Source organism: Lolium rigidum, unplaced genomic scaffold (assembly GCF_022539505.1).
Source record: "Lolium rigidum isolate FL_2022 unplaced genomic scaffold, APGP_CSIRO_Lrig_0.1 contig_33874_1, whole genome shotgun sequence".
NCBI classification, from domain to species: domain Eukaryota; kingdom Viridiplantae; phylum Streptophyta; class Magnoliopsida; order Poales; family Poaceae; genus Lolium; species Lolium rigidum.
In genome coordinates, this window is record NW_025900251.1 from 14,838 (window position 1) to 34,697 (window position 19,860).

The 19,860-nt window shown below is 42.5% G+C and overlaps 2 protein-coding genes across 2 annotated transcripts; one reads left to right on the top strand and one right to left on the bottom strand.

The window, feature by feature from the left end:
• The first annotated feature begins 1,371 nt into the window (after positions 1-1,371).
• On the top strand, positions 1,372-6,298 carry LOC124681092 (transmembrane protein 87B-like). The gene is made up of 6 exons (XM_047216061.1): positions 1,372-1,583; positions 2,435-3,368; positions 3,791-3,886; positions 4,241-4,377; positions 4,992-5,163; positions 5,892-6,298. Exons 1-5 carry the CDS (start codon positions 1,372-1,374, stop codon positions 5,116-5,118), a joined length of 1,506 nt encoding a protein of 501 aa, XP_047072017.1. The 3' UTR covers positions 5,119-5,163; positions 5,892-6,298.
• Positions 6,299-7,971: 1,673 nt separating this feature from the next.
• On the bottom strand, positions 7,972-14,478 carry LOC124681093 (phospholipid-transporting ATPase 1-like). The gene is made up of 8 exons (XM_047216062.1): positions 12,600-14,478; positions 11,951-12,281; positions 10,963-11,818; positions 10,629-10,752; positions 9,804-10,023; positions 9,167-9,625; positions 8,798-9,089; positions 7,972-8,416 (listed from the first exon to the last, which is right to left on the bottom strand). Exons 1-7 carry the CDS (start codon positions 14,362-14,364, stop codon positions 8,888-8,890), a joined length of 3,957 nt encoding a protein of 1,318 aa, XP_047072018.1. The 5' UTR covers positions 14,365-14,478; the 3' UTR covers positions 7,972-8,416; positions 8,798-8,887.
• Between the last annotated feature and the right edge of the window lie 5,382 nt (positions 14,479-19,860).

The following is a 19,860-nucleotide window of genomic DNA, read 5'->3' on the forward strand; positions in this document are numbered from 1 at the left end:
AAATGAACTTTTCCAAAGATGATGGGCAAAACTCATTCAGCCTTCGGAAGTTTCGGTACTCCCCTGTCTCATGAAACTTAGCTTAAATTTGATAAATCCAAATTAAGCTAAGTTAAGGCAAATTTCATGCAATGGAGGGAGTACTACTGTGCAAAGAAAAGGAAAATGATGCTAAAATGATTTTTTCCCTTTTGGTACAAAACTTTTTTTTTGTGAAAATTCCACCGATCTGTTAATAATGATCAATAATAGTTCAAAGAGGCCCTTAAGAATTTCAAATAGGTCATTGGAGCACCTAGCGACGACTACACACTAGCGCGAGTCGAAGGCGTGCCGCTGTCCTCGCACATCCATCAACGGAGCCAGGCAAAACTTGTCGTAAAAGAAGAGCTTATTGTACTAGACAGACGGGAAGTTGTCATGTTAAGATCCCAAAGGACCAGCGCACCAGAGTAGCAGCCATCTCCAATAATTGGATCGGAAGAGACTGATCTGAAACCACACCAGCGAACACCGGATCCAAGAAGATCCGCTGGGCACACGACTCCACGCGTTCTTTGCCGGCGTTGGACACACCACCGGAGCGAGGATAGGGCGGGGAGCAAGGGAGGACCTTATCCTCACCATCCCAAAGAAGACACTAAAAACAAACTAAACGAAGCCGGCCTCTCCAAGGCCACTATAGGCGGAGTAAACATGCATCGTCGCCGGCGAGAGGGACGAAACCCTAGATGCATTTTAGAGCGGCCTCACAGTCGCCTCCTTTCTATTCTCCTGTCCCATTTTGATACACAACCTTTAAAGCTTCAAAACAAATTATTAGTTAGATACTGTAGTTAGTAAGCGTGGTTTGTTGTGATATACTATCTCTGGACGTTTTTAATCGACTCAATATGGAGTATGTTTCTGAACGATGCTAGCCGGAAACGACATCCACCCGCGTCCATTAAATCCGGACGGAGGGAGTAGACAATTTTCTCCGTGAGATACGGTGCTCCTGTTGATAGAGGGGCATGCCACTGGTCACCTTGACATTTTAAGGACTTTCTACTCAAACTTCGGTACACGGTGTATGGGTACGTACGCGTAGAGTAATTTTTGTACGTACGCACGTCTGTATCATCCAAACCCGTCGTAGCCGTGTTTCGTCTACACGCCAATGGACCAAATTCGCTGCTCCTTTCACCATCCTAATCGCGACCACTGCTAACTGCCACTTTTCACTGAGAGCCAGCACTGGTCAAGCCATGTTCTGATTCTGATTCCTCCGCACACCAAACCTTAACCACCACCGGCTCACACCTCCATCGCCGAATTCCGATACCGGAGCAACCTCTGCACGCGACGGCCTCCGCCGCCCGCGCCCTCCCGATGCGCCAGCCGCGGCGAGGCGCCCGCCAGGGCCTCGCCGTCCTCGCGCTCGCCCTCGCCCTCGCCCTGGCTCCCCGCGGCGCGGACGCGTCCATCCACGACTACTCCGGCGGCGCCTTCGCGCCGCGCGCCAACTCCTTCTTCTTCCACGGCGGCAGCGAGGGCCTCTACGCCTCCGACCCCTCCTCCAACTCCACCACCTCCTTCATCAGGTACGCGCCCCACGCCTACTCCCCTTAATTACCTTAGGGTTTTGCGAGGATCGAGCTGCGCTGCCCCCGCCCAGGCGCGCTCCGGTCGGGTTTCAGGGTTAGGATCTGATTCTGATGATGCGCTTTTTGTCTGCCTTCTTGTTCTGTTATAAATTTCGGCCGCGTGCTGTTTTTTGGGCAGACAGCAAGCTGTATAATTGGGTTTTATGGGCTCAAACGTGCCGTTTGATTTTGTCTTCTCTGGGTTGAGTCTCCGGTGTTACCTCCCATTCTTAGGGCTCTGTAGTTGTTGCAGTTCCTAGTATTACTTTAGTGATCGAGCGGAGATTTGTGGAATTTTGTGCGCATAGACATTGATCTGTTGAGATGACGTTGCAGCTCCATGAAGTTGCTTTGTTCAAACTTATTTTCCTTTGAATTGTTGTGGTGCCATACACATTAGTGAACCAACCACCGAGCTTAGTTTCAGTTCTTGTCCTGTTTTGGCATATTCAGGGGATGTTACCATCTTTCTTTGATAACTGGATATCATAAGCATTGCCATAGATGTAATGCACTATCTATGTATCTGTCAGATGCTAATGTGATTGCCGTGCCCTCACATGGTTTACATAAACGACGCGCGTAACATGGGGCTGCTCCATTTTTTCAGTGCAAATCAGTACATATATTAGCACCAAGTCACCAGCTTTGTTGGACAATACATTTCGTGAAGCATTTGTTTCAGAATCATTTGTGTGCTCATATCCATGTGCACAGCAGAGCACAAATATATTATGGATTTAAGCATACCACGAGTAGTTATCCTTCAGTCCAGAATTTCTCCGCTATCTAATGGGTTACTCTTTCAGGTTTGACATTGTTACATTTCGACGGACCCAGGAGTCAGCAGCCAGGCATGAAGAAATGCAGCAAAAGACAGGATTAGTAGAGGCAATTATCGTTGAGATCCAGGACAGAGACAAGATCGGGGGCTCTTACTTGCACTCTGATGCAATATGCTGTACCCCTGAGCTTGACAAAGAGAAGTCTTGCAAAGTGGGTGAAGTTATTATACGGCCTAATCCTGATAATCCAGACTGGCCAAAAAGGATTCAGACATTCTTTGATGGTACAAGGGAAGAAACCTCTATGGGAACACAGAGTGTGTCTATAAACAAAACAGGGATGTACTATCTCTACTTTATGTTCTGTGATCCTCAACTCCAGGGATTGAAGATTACAGGCAGGACAGTTTGGCGGAACCCTCATGGTTACATCCCTGGTAAAATGGCCCCAATGATGGCATTCTTTGGTTTCATGTCGCTTGCGTATCTTGTGCTTGGACTTCTATGGTTTCTTCAGTTCGTGCGATATTGGAAGGATATTCTGCAGCTGCATTACCATATAACAGCTGTTATTGCTCTTGGCATGTGCGAAATGGCTTTCTGGTACTTTGAGTATGCTAACTTCAATTCAACTGGAACCAGACCTATGGGCATAACCTTGTGGGCAGTTACATTTACTGCTGTGAAGAAGACCGTGTCTCGCCTGCTTCTGTTAGTAGTTTCAATGGGCTATGGTGTTGTTCGACCCACATTGGGTGGGATTACATACAAAGTTGCTGCTCTTGGTATTGTTTATTTTATTGCTTCAGAAGCTCTTGAACTTGTTGAGAATCTGGGAAACATCAATGACTTCTCTGGGAAAACGAGATTATTCCTGGTCTTACCTGTTGCCATACTTGATGCTACCTTCATCATCTGGATATTTTCATCCCTGTCTAGAACTTTGGAGAAACTGCAGGTAGCTGCTTCACTTTCTTGCTAGTCCAAGTAAATAATATGTTCTTGTTCGGCCCACATTGGGTGAGATTACATACAAAGTTGCTGTTCTTGGTATCGTCTATTTTATTGCTTCAGAAGCTCTTGAACGTTTAGTTGGATGTATACACCATGCTATTATTAGTATTCTTCTCCAAACCGTGCTGTTTTTTCAGTCTTTCTGAAAGCTAGTTGTATTTTATGATAAGCATCCATCCACTACTCCACCTGTGGCCATGTTTTCATCTATCAGCATCTGTGTTGCATGTTTAATATAAATTTGGCTATTTTAGTGCGAAACCTACGTCCCGTAAAAACAATTTTTTTGGCCGTTTTATTATCTGTTCTTTTATTTAATCCTTTACTCATATCTTATGTGCTCACTTGGCTCTAATTATACAACAGCTGCGGAGAAGCATGGCCAAACTTGAATTATATCGGAAGTTCACAAATTATCTAGCTATGTCGGTGCTTATCTCAATTGCTTGGATTGGCTATGAGGTATTTGTTATGCAAATTCTGTTGCTGTAATTTGAGAATATAACCACAAATGGTGAATGCTGGTGTGCCTTTTCCCCATATATATGTACATATATAGACTTTATCATATGATCACCAAACAATGCTTGTTTCGTGCAAACTATTGAAGGTTATAGAAACAAATAGCATATCAACTCTTGTGTCACCTTCCACCTTCTATATGATATTGTTGTGCAAAACATTGATAAGCATATGGCAATAGCACTTTACAAATCTTATTCACTCATTGAGTTGTTTGACTGTTTGGAAAATCAGTACTCACCTTTATGCAGGTTATGTTGTATGAGCTGACTTCTTTTCTTGGTCTTGAATCAGCTGTATTTCAATGCAACCGATCCATTAAGTGAGCTCTGGCGAAGGGCTTGGGTCATCCCTTCTTTCTGGAATGTCCTCTCATATGTCCTCCTTGCCATCATATGTGCACTTTGGTCGCCATCTCGTAATCCAACAGGGTATTCCATCTGCTATGAAGTTCACCGTCTTATCATTTGAATAGAATTGAGTATTTATTTGGGGGTTTTGTGTACTCAATAGAGTTATTTCAGATTGAGCTCTCTTAAGGCTCTAACCTGTGATTATGTATTTTGTCCTGAATTTGTCTCTTGTTGTGATGATTCATATTCTTGAGTAAGCTATCTGTAACATACTATATGAAAGGTTCCTTTAGAATCAACATTTTCACGATATTCTGAAGTTAACCCATGTAGATGTTGACTTGAATACATATATTGCTACAAATGTGTGACATGCTTATCGATCTAAAGATGCAAGTGGTACACTTCTGAACAACAAAGTATTTTTTTCTCCCATTCTTGGTCTTCGCTGGTGTAATCTAATTCACATTATCTGAATATACATAATGCCTTCTATAACATCTTCAACATGTTCACTCTTTATCATTAGTTGATTCATATCATATGTAAAACCCCACTCCATACATGTAGCTTAACTTAGTACTGAAAAGACTACTGATTCCACATAGAGTTAGCAATGTTGCTTTATTGTGAACTACGAACCATGTGCACATTTTAATTTCTGTTTTTTGTGGTGTTCTTGCTGTGTGCAGATTTGCATATTCAGAGGATACAGGTGATGAGGCTGACGAGGAAGGACTCTCTCTTGTGGGCAGTGCTGTTAAAGGAACCGGAGATATGGTGAATATGCATGTGTTTCCTGAGGATAAACGTGCATGAGAAGTAATTGACTTGGTGCAGCTGTACTCCTGGTGGAATGCTATGGTATGTTGTTTTTGTGTTCTCCAAGCATGCACCTCAGTTGACTTTGAGCACTGGAAGCAGAAACCTTGCAAATGGTTTGGAAAAGTTAATACATAGCATAGTGAATTCAGGATTAGTTGACTCTAGGTAGGGATTACGGATGGCTCTGCGTGGTCATAAACTCTGCCTTTTGGCATGCAACTTCATACCCATCTTCATATCTTGCTGTGTCTGCACCCTTCTTTTACCCCGCCTCTCGCTGTTTACTTCATACTATTCTGTAGCACACTAGCATTTGTGTATCATATTCCTTTGATCTACATTAAGCATAGGGGGTTCTCTTTTACATGCTTCAATCAGCCTATTGTGTTAGGTTTCTCTTGAGCATCTATAGAATTGAACTTCCCTCCATCCCACAAAGGATGTTTCAACTTTGTCTAAATTTGGATGTATCTAGACGCGATTTAGTGTATAGATACATCCAAATTTAGACAAAGTTGAGACATCTTTTGTGGGACGGAGGATCTTTTGAGTTTAAGCTGTATCATATAGTATGATTACTGTTGTTTTCATGTCTTGGCTGAGGCAGTTTTTGCAAAACATTTAACATAACATGATCAGCATTGTTACTCTTGATCAGAAGTGTTTACATGTACGAACCTCACTTATTTAACTCATCATCAGTGAAGTAGCGGTACAACTATTAATCATCATGCTAACTGAACTTTTTTCTCTGCGCTGAACTGCAGTGAAGTACTCTAGTACTGTTCTCCTCTGGATTCACGGCTAGCTGATATCTTTTATAGTGTGAGCGTGGTTCCCGATGTACAGGTGGTGACTTGGTTTTGAAGGATTTGACTTCCACAGAATTTTATCCGCCCCCCAGTGATGACTAGCCATACAATGATACAAAGAAGTCGCGGAATAAATTACGGTTTGAGAGCGTAGAGGAGTTGCTTATGGGCTTATTGCAGTTCTTGAGGTGGCGTGTAGACTGGTAGACTGGTAGAAGCCTACCCTGTTGAACGTTTGACTGTATCATCCTCACTTCGCATGGATCCCAATGATGACGCGGCATTGGCTTATTGTATTTATTATATGTATGCTTATAGAACGAATTAGTCACCATATAATGATATATATTCATGGTTTCCAATGTTGGTTTAGCCTTAAGGATATTAAGATATTGTGGTTTCTGATGCATGCTTGTCAAGTGGTGTTTATGTGATGATGCTGATGCACACATGCTTGCCAGTGGTGTTCATGATGATGCTAGGCAGTCACGTTAGGATGTACTCCCTCTGTCCTATGAAAGTTGTCCGAGATTTATCTAAATTCGAATGTATCTAATAAATAGTCCCTCCTGTTTGTAATAAGTGTTGGAAACTTAGTGTACAAAAGTTGTACTATTACTGAATGCCCTACACTTATTATGGATCTGATTGAGTATCATTTAGATACATCTAAATTTTGACAAATCTCACGCGAAGTTTGTGAGACGGAGGGAGAATTACAATATCAAGTGGTGCTTAAATACAGTACAATTACACTTTCTAGTGTGATCTCCTCCTCCAGTTATTCCATTTAATAGTTAGTAGTACATCATAGTGTGTATGGTTTGTTTCTCAACGTTTACATTTGTAGAACTACTTATTTCACCAAGGAGCACATTTTTCTTGAATTCCTTGATTTTTCACTCAAGTTATCCATATGTCGCTGCCGGTAGAAAGCAGGGTTCCAAGGGAGCGGGGAATGGCCTACGGAGATGATTATCTGTTCACGAGTAGATTTGTAGTCTTTGGTCCTACTAGGTCTGGAGGTTCTTGTGTCCAACGTGGGGTCACCATGGCAGTGGAACTGGTGGTGAAACGAATAAGATAGGCTACATCGCCGTCTAAGTGGCGTTGTCTCCAACACCAGTACACCGCCACCGAGCTAGTTGGTGTTTGACTTCTTGAACTCTGTTATCTCCGCATGTGATCCTTGTTTAGATGGCCCTTCCAATCCGACTCTACATCTCTTTCTATGGAAATGGTCGCGGCGGTGGAAGCAAGAGTAAAGAGTAAGGTAATATTGCTTTCTCCGTAAAATCTTCTTGCAACGCCTTCAAACTTGATTTTCCGATACATCGAAGATGGATTTTCATGTGTGGTCAAGAACTAGGCCAAGACGCTACAGATACTGGTATCGTCCCGTCTCTAGGGCACGCACTTGCTGAGGACGTGAGATCCTTGATAGACCAGATCTGTTGTTGCTAGAGTCCACCATAGACCTGATCGGTTGTTTTTTAGCCCAGAATGCAAGAAATTTCTTTCATTTCATCCAGAGCGGCAAAAGTTTGACCACAACATCTATGATCTATCAAAATAACTGATTAAGATTTGCGAAGACCTTACCTTATGCACTGAGTTAGTTCTCAGTTGTATCAATCTCTTTCATCACTTTGAGTCTATAAAGGAGGAATTCGTAGTCTGGAAGATATACTATGCACGTACAAGGTTGATAACTAGTCAACCACGCTACAGAACGCACAAGTACGATACTCAATTTAGTAGCGCAAACTGGAACGTCGAAGTGATGTCAAATCGCAGATGAACAGCTGAGCAAAATTGCGCAGATAAACTGTTGACGAACACGTCTCTCCAAGGATCCAAGCACATCTAGTTGCCAGAAATTTGACTTGCGTCTGAAGGAACGATTACGGTGTAATAATCAGAAGACAATAAACTAGCCAAGACAGGCAAGCACAAAACACTTCGTCATGCAACTCAGCAATAAAGGACACAAAAGATGATACATAATGGAACGGCCACCCCTTTGTTGGACATGTACATCCTAACCATTGTTGGACTTGAATTTCTGAAGTTATGGGTCACAGGAGGAAATGAATCATGTAATCTTTCAAAGCATAAAATTCAAACTAGACACACCACTAACTCTACCTAAAACCTCGATGAGGTAGAGAAAAGAAAAAAATTGGTTAACATATGGTCAGGTAATACAAAAGATTTGGCGAAGTGTGAAAAAAATCTGTATCTATGTACCTCTTTTTATTTCCTCCTAGCCACAGGCCCCTATCATAAATTACAGAGTATATATCATTTCCCCCGATATCTGTACATTTGTCATCTGATTGATTACTCAGCCCCCGATGGACGAAGCTGTTTGATGCCTACCCAGTCAGTCCGTTCGCAACTGCCGCTTCATCGCATTTGTCAGCCTCTTCTATAACCGGAATCCGTTGTCTTTGACGATTTGTGTCCTCATGTATAATCTAGTACCATAGTTTGGCAAAAAAATATGCATAACAGATAGGTCAGCACTTGTGCACACTGAGAACTTATCAGAATATACTGCAGGGAAACGCTATGGAGCTAGATAAAAGTGGAGGGCATGGCAATGTTTAAGCACTAAAAAGATAATGCAAATAATACTTGCTACAGTTTATGTGATTTTTTATTCTGGTCCTACAGAAACACTGTCAGATTCTGATTGCAGGTAAAACGTTGTTACTTTGTAAGGTCAATTACAAATAGTCACAAGTGCATGGTTTGGCTGTAGATAAGTAATGCAAACTGTGCTAGGATATGTGTGTAAGAAAACATGATAGGTAGATAATGTAATGTGTCATATATCAGCAATGAATAACACTTACCAAAAGAAATTCGACAAAAAATCAGCTCAACAAATGAATCAACACAGTTCCCAAACTGGGAGACAAGCTAACTGCATGAATCCATTGTTGTTAGCTGATATCTCTTTCAGGCCTTGATCCCGACTGTTGAGGCAGCTTCTTTAACAACTCAGCTTCTCTTGCTATTTGAATATCAGATGGCCAAAAGGTCTCATATATTACTTTGCAAAGAAACCGAGGAAGCAACCCCAAGATTATAATAAGAATAACACTGAGCCAGTAAGTTCCTGAAGCAGCCATGTTGTATATTGTCCTGCCACGTAAAAGAGTCTTAGGCTTGTCACCTTTAGACGATGTAAGAGGGTTCTAGAGAGCTCAAAGAGAACTTACCCGTAATTCGGGAAAACAGGTATAGAGTCTATTAACACCATGCACAAAAATGTTGCAGCTATAGAGCCCCATATGGCAAGATGAGTTATAAGCACCCAACGTTGAATGTCCATGGCCAGATGAATATTGACAAGTATAACCACTGCAATTGTCCATAAACTTCCCATACTCCATATGTCCATTGTACTGATACTGTATGTGAAGAAAGGAACATAGAAAAGGACAAGGCTTTGCCACAAGGTGTCTAGCATTGTGATCCAGAAGAGAGTCATGTTGTAGGCCTCATTCCGAAGCCCTGCTTCATATAGTCTCGGATAATAAAGAAGGGTATTATGACTCAAGTCCTTGTCCAGAATACCAACCACTACTGTGGGAACTGATGTGTAGATAAGGGAATAGAAAACACTACTCCAATCTGTTAGCGCAAGAGTTGCAGAATATGCAGTGTGCAAGATATACCTACACAAAATCATTTAACATTTCGGTCAACCTGCTTTACAAAATGCAAACAAAAAGGGAGGATGCTTCCCTATATTCTGACATAGGAATAGCCAAAGTCTGGATGACAAGTTATAAAGGAAACATGTATTTATTTAGCATACGCATAGGAGAAACGTATATAGGGAGGATTATGTACCAGAAGAGCATTAGCACAAAGACAGCATTCCGATAGAAGTTGTACAGAATCATGTATGCCATACGCTGATAATTCCAGTGCCCATGCACAAGCAGCAACCTCTTCAAAAAGCGGAACTGCCCCATTGCAAAATCTGAAGCCATCACTGCTTGGCGACCTTCTTGACCACATATTCCAACACCAACATCAGCCATTTGTATCATTGAAACATCATTTGCCCCTGTAAATAGCAAGCAAGATCGCAGAAAAGCAGACTGTCAATACTTTCAAGATCACTAAATGGTGCAGAAAAGAGTTAGTACTCTCTTCACGGAAGGTATAAAATGACAAGTTTGATATACATCGAAAACTGAAACTGGCCTCATTCTACTCATCCTAGAGTACAGATGATTTGATCTCCAATTGCTACTCAAAGAAATGCTTTGTGGCTTTGCGCTAATTGTCAGATTCAGCAGACAGGTATTATTGTATATAATTGTACTCTCGCAGAAATGCAATGCACGAGATGTGGCCAGAATACAACAGCAAAAAAGCATCCAGATGTTTAAGATATAAAAGATAGGTGCAACCATGTATTACTACCAGTATTCGGACTACCATTCACCATGTAATGGAATAGATGAATACTTATAGCAGCTCATAACTAGGTTGAACTACAGCAGGAAAACTAAAAAGAAACCATCAGCCTGCAAAGCTTACATTCTAGTTCAAGCAAGTTATCATGACTACCAATTTGCACTACGATCAGATGAGCATACTAATAGATAAGAAAGACCAATATGCTCAGTAATGACATTGCAACATGAATCAGATTCATAATCTCACCATCACCAATCGCCAAAGTCATGTCACTTGTCCTGCTTTTAATTAAATCAACGATTCCAGCCTTTTGCAGAGGAGCAACACGACAGCAGATGACAACTTTACAGGAGGTTGCCACGTCAAATAACTGCCCAATAAGAAGATGGAAAAGAAATTATTACTGTAAGTATGAATACACAATTTATGTTAGCAAACTTCTATAGTTACGTGTGGATCCATGGGGTATGAATTAAAAGAGTAACCAGGATTACTGAACTAAAGCTATTGACTATACATTTGACCAATCAAAACAGAACACTAAATTATGTAATCATTAAATAGGATATGAGTCTCAAACCTCTGATTCCAAATCTTTCTCTAGAATATAAACAAGGGAGTTTCCATCAATTATAAGTGCTAACTCAGCATAATCAAAATTTGGTGATTTCTCATTGTATTCTGACTTGTTATTAGCAATAACTCCAGTCAACTGCAGGTTCTGGGTTCCACTTTCAGATGCTTGACCATTGGAGGACCTTAATTTTGTAACATCGCCATTGTACAAATCTTCCGTGTTTTGATAATCCTTTCCAAAATCAGTTGACTTGATTCCATATTTCTCTTTAGCTTCAGCCAGAAGACGCCTACACTCAAACTCTGAGGAACCATTTATGATAATTGATTCCATACTTTGAGTTAATAGTCGACATGATACACCAATCGATATAGCAGTTTCTTGCTTATCTCCCGTGAGAACCCAAACCTTGATTCCAGCCTGTCGGAGGGACTCAATGGCCTCAGGCACACCATCCTGCAACTTATCTTCAACTCCAGTTGCACCCAGAAGAGTCAAATTACACTCTACAAGACCTGCTGCCTGACGGAGCTTTGCCGATCTCTCTGTCATGGAGGTGCTAGCTTCTTCATATCTTTCCTGCCATTCACTGAACTCTACATCGCTCAGGTACTTCGAACCAATTACTAAGGTTCGTAGACCCTCCAATGAATAACTTGACAAATGGTTTTCTGTAGTTTCTCTAATTTTGGCATGGAAAGAATCAAAGAGTCCGTCATCATTCCCACTCTTCAAAATGCCAAGCATTGAAGTATCAGCACCCTTAACAAGAACCTTCACAGTGTCGTCTGGAAACCTTACAACAACAGACATTCTTTTTCTCACACTATCGAACTCGTGGAGACCAAGAACATCCAACCTGTTTGGACAATAAATTTGCTTTGTAAAATACAGGTAGAAGATTGTCAACATGTACAAAATGAATTCCATGGCTGAAATCAAAGGTAGCTGCAATGTTGACGTAAAGAACAAAGGATATTCTAGCATTTACCTTATCCTCTCCCCCTGAACATCTATCACAATGTGGCCAGTTGTCCTTTCAATAAGCTTGTATCCATAAGCGGAAGCCGCTATTACTAAGGCCTGCTCATCAGGTGATTCACCCTGGTAATCAATTGCACCAACCTCATTTAATTCATTGGTCAAATCAGAAGAACTTCCTGTGCTTACTGGAATGACAGTATTGCATGCAGCCAAAGTGAGGAAAAAATCATGGGCAGCGAGTCTTTCCTCCCCAAACAATGGTTCATTCAGAAGTGCTAGGAGTACTGAATCAACATTGATTTCTGACTTGGGCTTTCTATCATGTTGTCCCGAAGACTCTGCAGAAGGATACAAACTTAAGCATGGGTGCGTACACGATCAAAAGTTACATGAGAAAAGAGAATAAGCAAATATCAGCTGAATTTGAGTATTTACTAGTTCAAATTCTATGTTTAGCCATGTGACTAGAAACTTGAAACTAATTTAAGCTGATTAAGTTAAGTACAGCAGTTTGTAATTCAACCTGCGGAAAGGTGGTCAAATCTATCACCGATCATCAAGATTGTTACTAGTTACTTATTATGGGAACAAAAGGCTGGTCTGAAACAAAAGAAAAGCTACCAAAAAATTAAATAAGAAAAAAACAGTGAACTTGCCTGCAGGGGTTATTTCCTGTGACGAGTCACTATTGACCTGCAAGGAACTCCCATAATTCCTCCCATAGATGCTAGCTTGCTGAAATTCCATCTTATTTTGTGTCAAGGTACCCGTTTTGTCCGAGAAGATATACCGTATTTGACCTAGGTCTTCATTGATATTCAAGGACCGACATTGAAATCTTGAACCTGAACTACTGTCATACATCCGAGTATCACCAATCATAAAGTATGACTGCCCCACTCTGACTAGCTCCATGGTGATGTATAGTGATATTGGTATCATTATCTGAAAGATAATCACAGAACTCAAGAAGGAGAAAAATATCTGCAACGAAAGGCCATAGAACTCGAAATCCTTTCTGTTTTCCCGGCCAAACGTGTAGTACTTTCTCCGGTAGTATGGTAGTGCATCAAGGTTTTTAGTATTTCTAAATAACCATACCCCCATCCCTGTAGCCACAACTGAGCATGTGATCAAGAGGAAAGCTGATAACCAAAGGGTTTCCCTGTTCATGTAACTCTCGAGATTGCTGCACTTTGAACGAGATATTGTACTGTTCAACATAGCTTTTGTCTCCTGACCAGCATAGACTACTACCCCAATAATCCATTCCGTGTTTTTTAGCTGGCACCCACGCAGTACAATGTTAGATTGTCCAAGCGGAATCCTCTGATTATTCAGCTCCATGGTAGCTGTAAACTCATAGATATTTCTGTTGGGCTGCTCACATTTGATCAGCCCCAAATAGGAGCTGTTGCATATCATTGGAACGGTTTCCTGTCGAGCATACCTTGTTTTCAGGTTTGACTCGCCATCCAAATTCATTGTTTGGATATAAGCTATACCATTTGGATCACTTGTGCCCAGCAGGACCATATCACATGGCATAGTTTCATTTGAGTGGATTTTGACAACCTCCCCTACACAGATGCTTTTCCACTTCTTTGACCGAAAATCACCATGCTGGAGAACAAGAGCCTCACGGTTATTTTCGTTCCTGTCCGATCTGTGACGGCGCCAGTCTTCATAACCATCTTTTATAGCAGTCACGAACAAGACAAAAAGTAGCGGGAACAGCGAGGCGGTCCTTCCAAACACAGCTAAAGGAGGCAGCTGATTGAGAGCAGCAATAACCAGGAAGTACACGTAGGCCAGCCGGTGGAACTGGATGAAGAGGTTCTTAGGCAGGAACGTAATGAGAGTATACTTGCTCGTCCGAATCTCGTTCCCCGTAAACTCATACCGGTCGTTCGTCCTGTCGGGATCATTTATGTGGATCAGCCTGGGGTCATGCTCGTGCTCATGGTCAGACGAAAGCATGTCCTCAAACTGCGAGCTCTTGTTCCTGCCCCTCGGGGGCCGGTCCGGCTTCTCCTGCGAGGACGACACCACTCCGGTCTCTCGGGATGACGGAGAACTGCGCGGCATCTCCATCGCACCGCCCCAGGAAACCTTCCGCTGGCCCTCCTTGTGAGCGCATTCCACCGAGAGCCGATGGAAGAACTGCGAGTCAGCAGACTGGAACCCCTCCGCCGCCCTGCTCACGCCAGACTCCAGACGGCGCCTCGGCGCGGCAGCATCCCCTTCGTCGACAGAAGCGGTGTCGCAGTCCTCGTACACGGAGGAGGAGGAGGCCGAATCAGCCCGGCAGAGGCAGCCTAGCGAGCCCACCGACGGCCGAGCAGGAGCAGGAGCTGTGGGCTTTGAAGTCGGGTCTGCGCTTCCGGATGTTGACAGGAGCAGGGGATCCACGGTACTCATATATAACTCCCGCGTCCCAGCCCATGCATCGTCCCGGTTACCAGAAGGACGGGTTCAAACAGGACTTGAGCACGCCGTGTCCCGCGCCCAGCTCATGCTTGGACGATCCTGCACCATGGACGGCTCCGGGGGTACAGATTCTTCAGCCTGCAGAAAGAAACAGGGAGTTTATTTAAGCTTAATTTTCCTCGGGTCATGTATTGTTGTGAGAAGATCGATAGGTGGAAAATAAAATATGGAGCAGAATTAAACGAGCTAGTAGAACGCAAAGCTTGGCCGAGCATTTCGACGAACATGACATGAATGGGGGGGCAGCTTAAAATAGCGGAGCAGCTGAATTACTAGCAGGAACTAAGCTCCATTAAACCCCGCGAGAGAACAAACAACAGAGTTTGGTCGCGGAGGTGTCTGATCCCTCGGAATTCAAACTGTGTAGCCCCTGAGGTATACTGTACTACCTTGGAGCTGGAGGATCAAACGAACAATCAACGACGCTTCCGGGAAGAGATGGTAATGAAAAAAATCAGAGAAGACAAGGCAGGGAAAAAAGATCTGAGATCGCGACAAACGGTGAACACAGCCCGGGGCGGGGACCAGGCGGAAACAGGACACGCACCGAAAAGGAGGCCCTCCGGATCGGGCCAGGCCAATGCCGAGCTGAGCAGGGTCGCGCCTCGCGTGGCGCGGGCCGCGGCGGCGGATCGGCGGCGCGGTCCCTCGGATCTGAGGAGCGCCCGACGGCTGCGGCGGCGGCGGCGGGGAGCTCCCGGGGTCGGATCCGGCGGCTGGCTGGGCGCCTAGGGTTTGGAGGCGCCGCCGACGGCGAGGAGCAGGAGGAGGAGGCGACGGCGGGCGGGGGTGTGTGGTGTGTGGGAGCTCTTTTTGTTTTGGTTTTTTTTTTTGTTGGCTTCTTTTTTGCGCGCTCGCTGGGTGGCGAGATCGGGGAGGAGATGAGAAGGTGGTACGGCTCAGTGGTGGTGGTAGACGTAGACGGAGGCGGAGACGGGTGGAGGAGCGCGAATTATTCCCTCTTCTACTACCTCTCTTTTCTACGTTTTTCTACGCTGTATTTCTCGGGAATTCCTCTTTTGCCCCTTGGAGGGCCTCTAGCCTCTAGGGAGTACTGGCTTTCTTGTTTTGGCGGTTAAAGTCTGCTCAACCAGTTTCAACCTCTTTCAGTTGAATGAGAATTGGCAGGTATCTGTGCCCACTATCTTCCAAAGAGAGATCAAGTTTCCTATAACCATTTAAGTTTTTTTTTGAACAAACTATAACAATTTAAGTTGAAAAAACATTAGAGCATCTCCACCGGCGCTCTCAATAGCGCTTCCAATAGCTCTATTGGAATCTTAATAAGAAAAAATGTCCGCACCGTCACTCCCTAAAAACAGCCGGCATGTTCTGGAGCCCCATGAAAGCGCCGGCATGCCCGAAAGGATCCCGATGCGAAGGGCTACAATCGGGGGCGCCGGTACCAAATTTCTGCTTAAAAGATGCTATTTGGGGGCGTTGGTGTGGGAGAAGCACCCCCAAATGGAGGATGTAGTGCAGCACGCCTCCCATACGGCTGTGTCGGTGCCGCTGTCGGCGCCTATTGTGGGGGGGGGGGGCACCGGTAGATATACTCTTAGTTAGAGAAAGTCTAACTAAAAGCATGAAAAATGCCCACGGCCCACATGCCGACATGCCTACCGGAGCATAAAACCAGACCACATAAGATATCAATCCATCGAGGTCGCCAAAAAATGTCATTGACAACCCTTGATGACATGAATTCCACTAATCAGGGAGGATGCCTCCCGAAAACTAGGTCACACCCGGAGCACAAACCTCTAAAATGAGAGTTGTGTGTAGATAAGCTTGTAGTTAGTGGCATCGTCATGAAGGATACCATTATAAAGGTCTAAAAACAACTTTTTGTGGCCAATAAGCTGTTTTATTTTGGAAAAAGATGTACCCATAAGTTTTTGAAATTCTACCAGAAACATATTCTCCCGGATGAACGGTAGAACATTCAAAATTGTAAAAATGGCACATTTTTTTAAGAATTTCTTCCGCGTGTGTATTTAATATGCGTGAGGAGCATACACTATGCCCTCGAGAAAACCCTAGAAATCGGGTGTTAAAAGAAAAGACTTTAGAAATACTTTTCTGGCATGCTACAAAGCTTGTCTTTTCCCATGAAAATTATGTGTACACATAGGACACTAAAATACTCACATTTGTAAGTTTTCTTTGGATCTTATTTAATGTTGTGATATTGTTTGTTGTCTTCAGTCTTGACCAGCATGTTATTGTTGTAGGACACGTTATAATATACTTCCTCCGTTCCATAGATACATTGAAATCAACGACAAAAATTATGCAACATGTGAAGTATGTTTTTACGAAACCTAACGGATTTATATTGCACTCTAACATAATTATCTTGCATTTTCAAACTTATCAATTATGAATATACTTCAAGAAATTAAAATGAAAAGCTACATGTAGCCGGTAGCAAAAATCTTCAGTGGATATCCATGCCACTTCATCACTTTGAGTATTTTTCAAGAGAATATGACACTTTATTGATTGTAACATATCATTACATAGAATCTTCCGGATGCAATTCAGAGCAGAATTTGTAAAAAAAAAAAAATCACCACCTTGAGTTGAGGCAGGTAAAGAAGATAGGGGCATTTTCGTTTGTAAATTGTATCTCCAATTTGCCCACGATGACAAAAGAAATTAAAATAAACTTATCGATTTTAATTGAGAACACGATTATCTAGCATTTTCAAATTTATCGATTATGAACATACTAAAAGAAATTAAAATAAAAATCTAGAGCAAAAAACTTCAGCGGATATCCATGCCACTTCGTCAGTTTGAATATTTTTAAGAGAATATGGCACTTTCTTGATTATAAAATGGTAAACCAATCTCTATTCTGTCACATATATTTCATTACACGGAGTCTTTCGGATGCAATCCAGAGCAGAATCTCTAAAAAAAAAAAAGAATCGACACTTTGAGTTGAGGTACGGAAATAAGATAATAAGGGCATTTTCGTCTATAAATTGTATCTCCAATTTACTCGAGACGACAGAGTTTTGTGTCTAATTATTTTTGCCTACTACATACGGCAAGCTAAAGAAGTGGCAGTGCCCATCTATCTGGTCCGATTCAGATCTCCTTTGGGTGTTCCCAACTTCCCATCGAGCTTTGCTTCTTCAGTTCTTCTCCATTTTGTTTGAAAGCAAGTTGGTAAGAGGGACCACCACCACCTTCATCCATCGACCAAACTCAGCTTTGACAAACGCGGTGCAGGTACAAAGTGTTGGAGGCTCTCCAACCTGTATCCCAAATGGACGCTAGTGGATCTGGATATCCTTCCCCTTTTTACCCAGCCGAGAAGCTCGATGCCATGACCTCGCTAGATCCTCAGCCAATTTCGCTTATCGCAGAGCATCTGGTACGCAAGCTGCCAGGCTTATTATGCCCACGATGGATGATGGACAGTCCATGTTAGATGAAACATCAGTTTAGTTTTAAGCATGGAGACAAAAAAAAAAGGAAGTCTCTTGTGATTTATGTACTTGCGAAATGATCTGGGGACAGGGAAGGTCCGACGACGAGTGACGACGGCGTGCCGTGCACATTGGGCGGACGTGGATCCATCAAACTTTTCCCGTGATTGTCGCTTCGTTGGAGTTGGACCCCATTTATTGGCTTTCCTTTTTCTTCTTTCCCATCTTTTCCAACTTTTCTGTGTACGCTGCCGCATTGCTTATCGCCGTGGTCTACGGCGTACGACTGCTCTTCCCTTCGAGGCGAAGCATGCCGTGCAAATGTTAGCGTGCGTATTTGCGTCTCCAGCTTTGTGGATGTCGATATAAGTACAACCGACTCTTCCCTGCGAAAAAAAAGATAAAACTTTTTTTTTAAAACGGATAAGATAAAACTTACTTCCTCCATTCTACAATATAAAACGTTTTGGCAAGTTGGTTTAGATAAAATCTACTTCCTCTATTCTATAACATTGGGGGGCTTTTCATCCTTTTCATTGTTCACATGTTTTTTTCAGAACCGTCAGGACAGAACAAATAAAGTAGTAGCCATGAAGGGACAGGGATCCGGTGCCTTGCTATAGGCGAGTCACGGCGTGTCTCGCCCACATGCATCCACCGTCCAAGCAGATCTCACGGCCAGCATCTACTCAAAAGCAAACCAACATGAATGGGGGCGGACACTAAAACTTAGCGCCTACAAATTCATAGGCAGTGAATGTAAAATCGCAGGAGTTCGCACGAGTAGCTTGGCAGCTCCCGCCGACGCCACTGTATATATCAAGTTTTCATTCTTTAACCTATTTTCTACTTCCTCCGTTTTTATTTACCCTATGATTTTGACTTTCGCCAAAGTCAAAGTTTCTAAAATGTAATTCAAGATATAGTAAAGAATATCAACATCTATAATTACATATTTACATAATATAAAAATAGATTTCAAGATAATTCTGATGATACTAGTTTTATATTTTAGATAATAATATATTTTTTATATTTGTAGTCAAACTTTGTGAAGTTTGACTTTGACAAAATCTAGAAGCGCAGGGTAATTGTAAACGGAGGGAGTAGTACAAAGGTCATCTCTTAGCCGGCCCCACAAATTTCGAACATGGAACAGGGCCGTTTTGATCCCCTTATATCGGTCCGCGGACACGAAAAAACCCAGATTTCAGCACACATATGTTTGGGTCGGATACGTAAATACGTTTAAATAAATTTTAGCCATTATTCATGCTGATGGTAGATAAATCTAGATATAATATATTTGTACAGAATGTTCTGGATATATAAACATAGGTTTAGGATTTCTTACATGTGTCAAATATCCAACGATCTCGCTATCCTATGGGCCATGGGGTGCCCTTCCCTCCGTGTAAGCAAGCAGCAAGGCAAACAAATAAGGAACAGAGCAAACATGAGAACGAGAAATTGAGATGGTCATGAGGTTGCCACGGTACTAGAGTTAGATAGCCTCGACAAAACATTGCGTTCTGTACCAAGTTTATTCTTACTTTATACATGAGCTCGGTGCTTGCATTTGAGAGATGATAAATCTTTCGTTGTGGTTCCACCTTGATTAAATTACTTTGTCCTTGCCAATTGAATTTGTCGTTCATCACTTCACAAGTTATAATCGTCGAGCAAAAATGTGTAAAGGACTAGAGGGGATATATTTGTGCTATCTTAATTTTTTTTATCTTGTTCGAATAATTATATACGACAATGGTGATTCCATTTTTCTATGCATATACAAGCAAGTAGAAATGAAGTCAATTACATTGATTGTAGAAATGAGTTCTTTTAGGGTAATTAACAGAGCTACTATGTAACTTGTCATTAGTTATTCTGCACCGCGGATACGGTTGATGTAAATTAACACTACAGTAGTAGTGTTAATTAACACTACAGTAGTAGAGAATGTCAGCCCGAAAAAAAACAATGG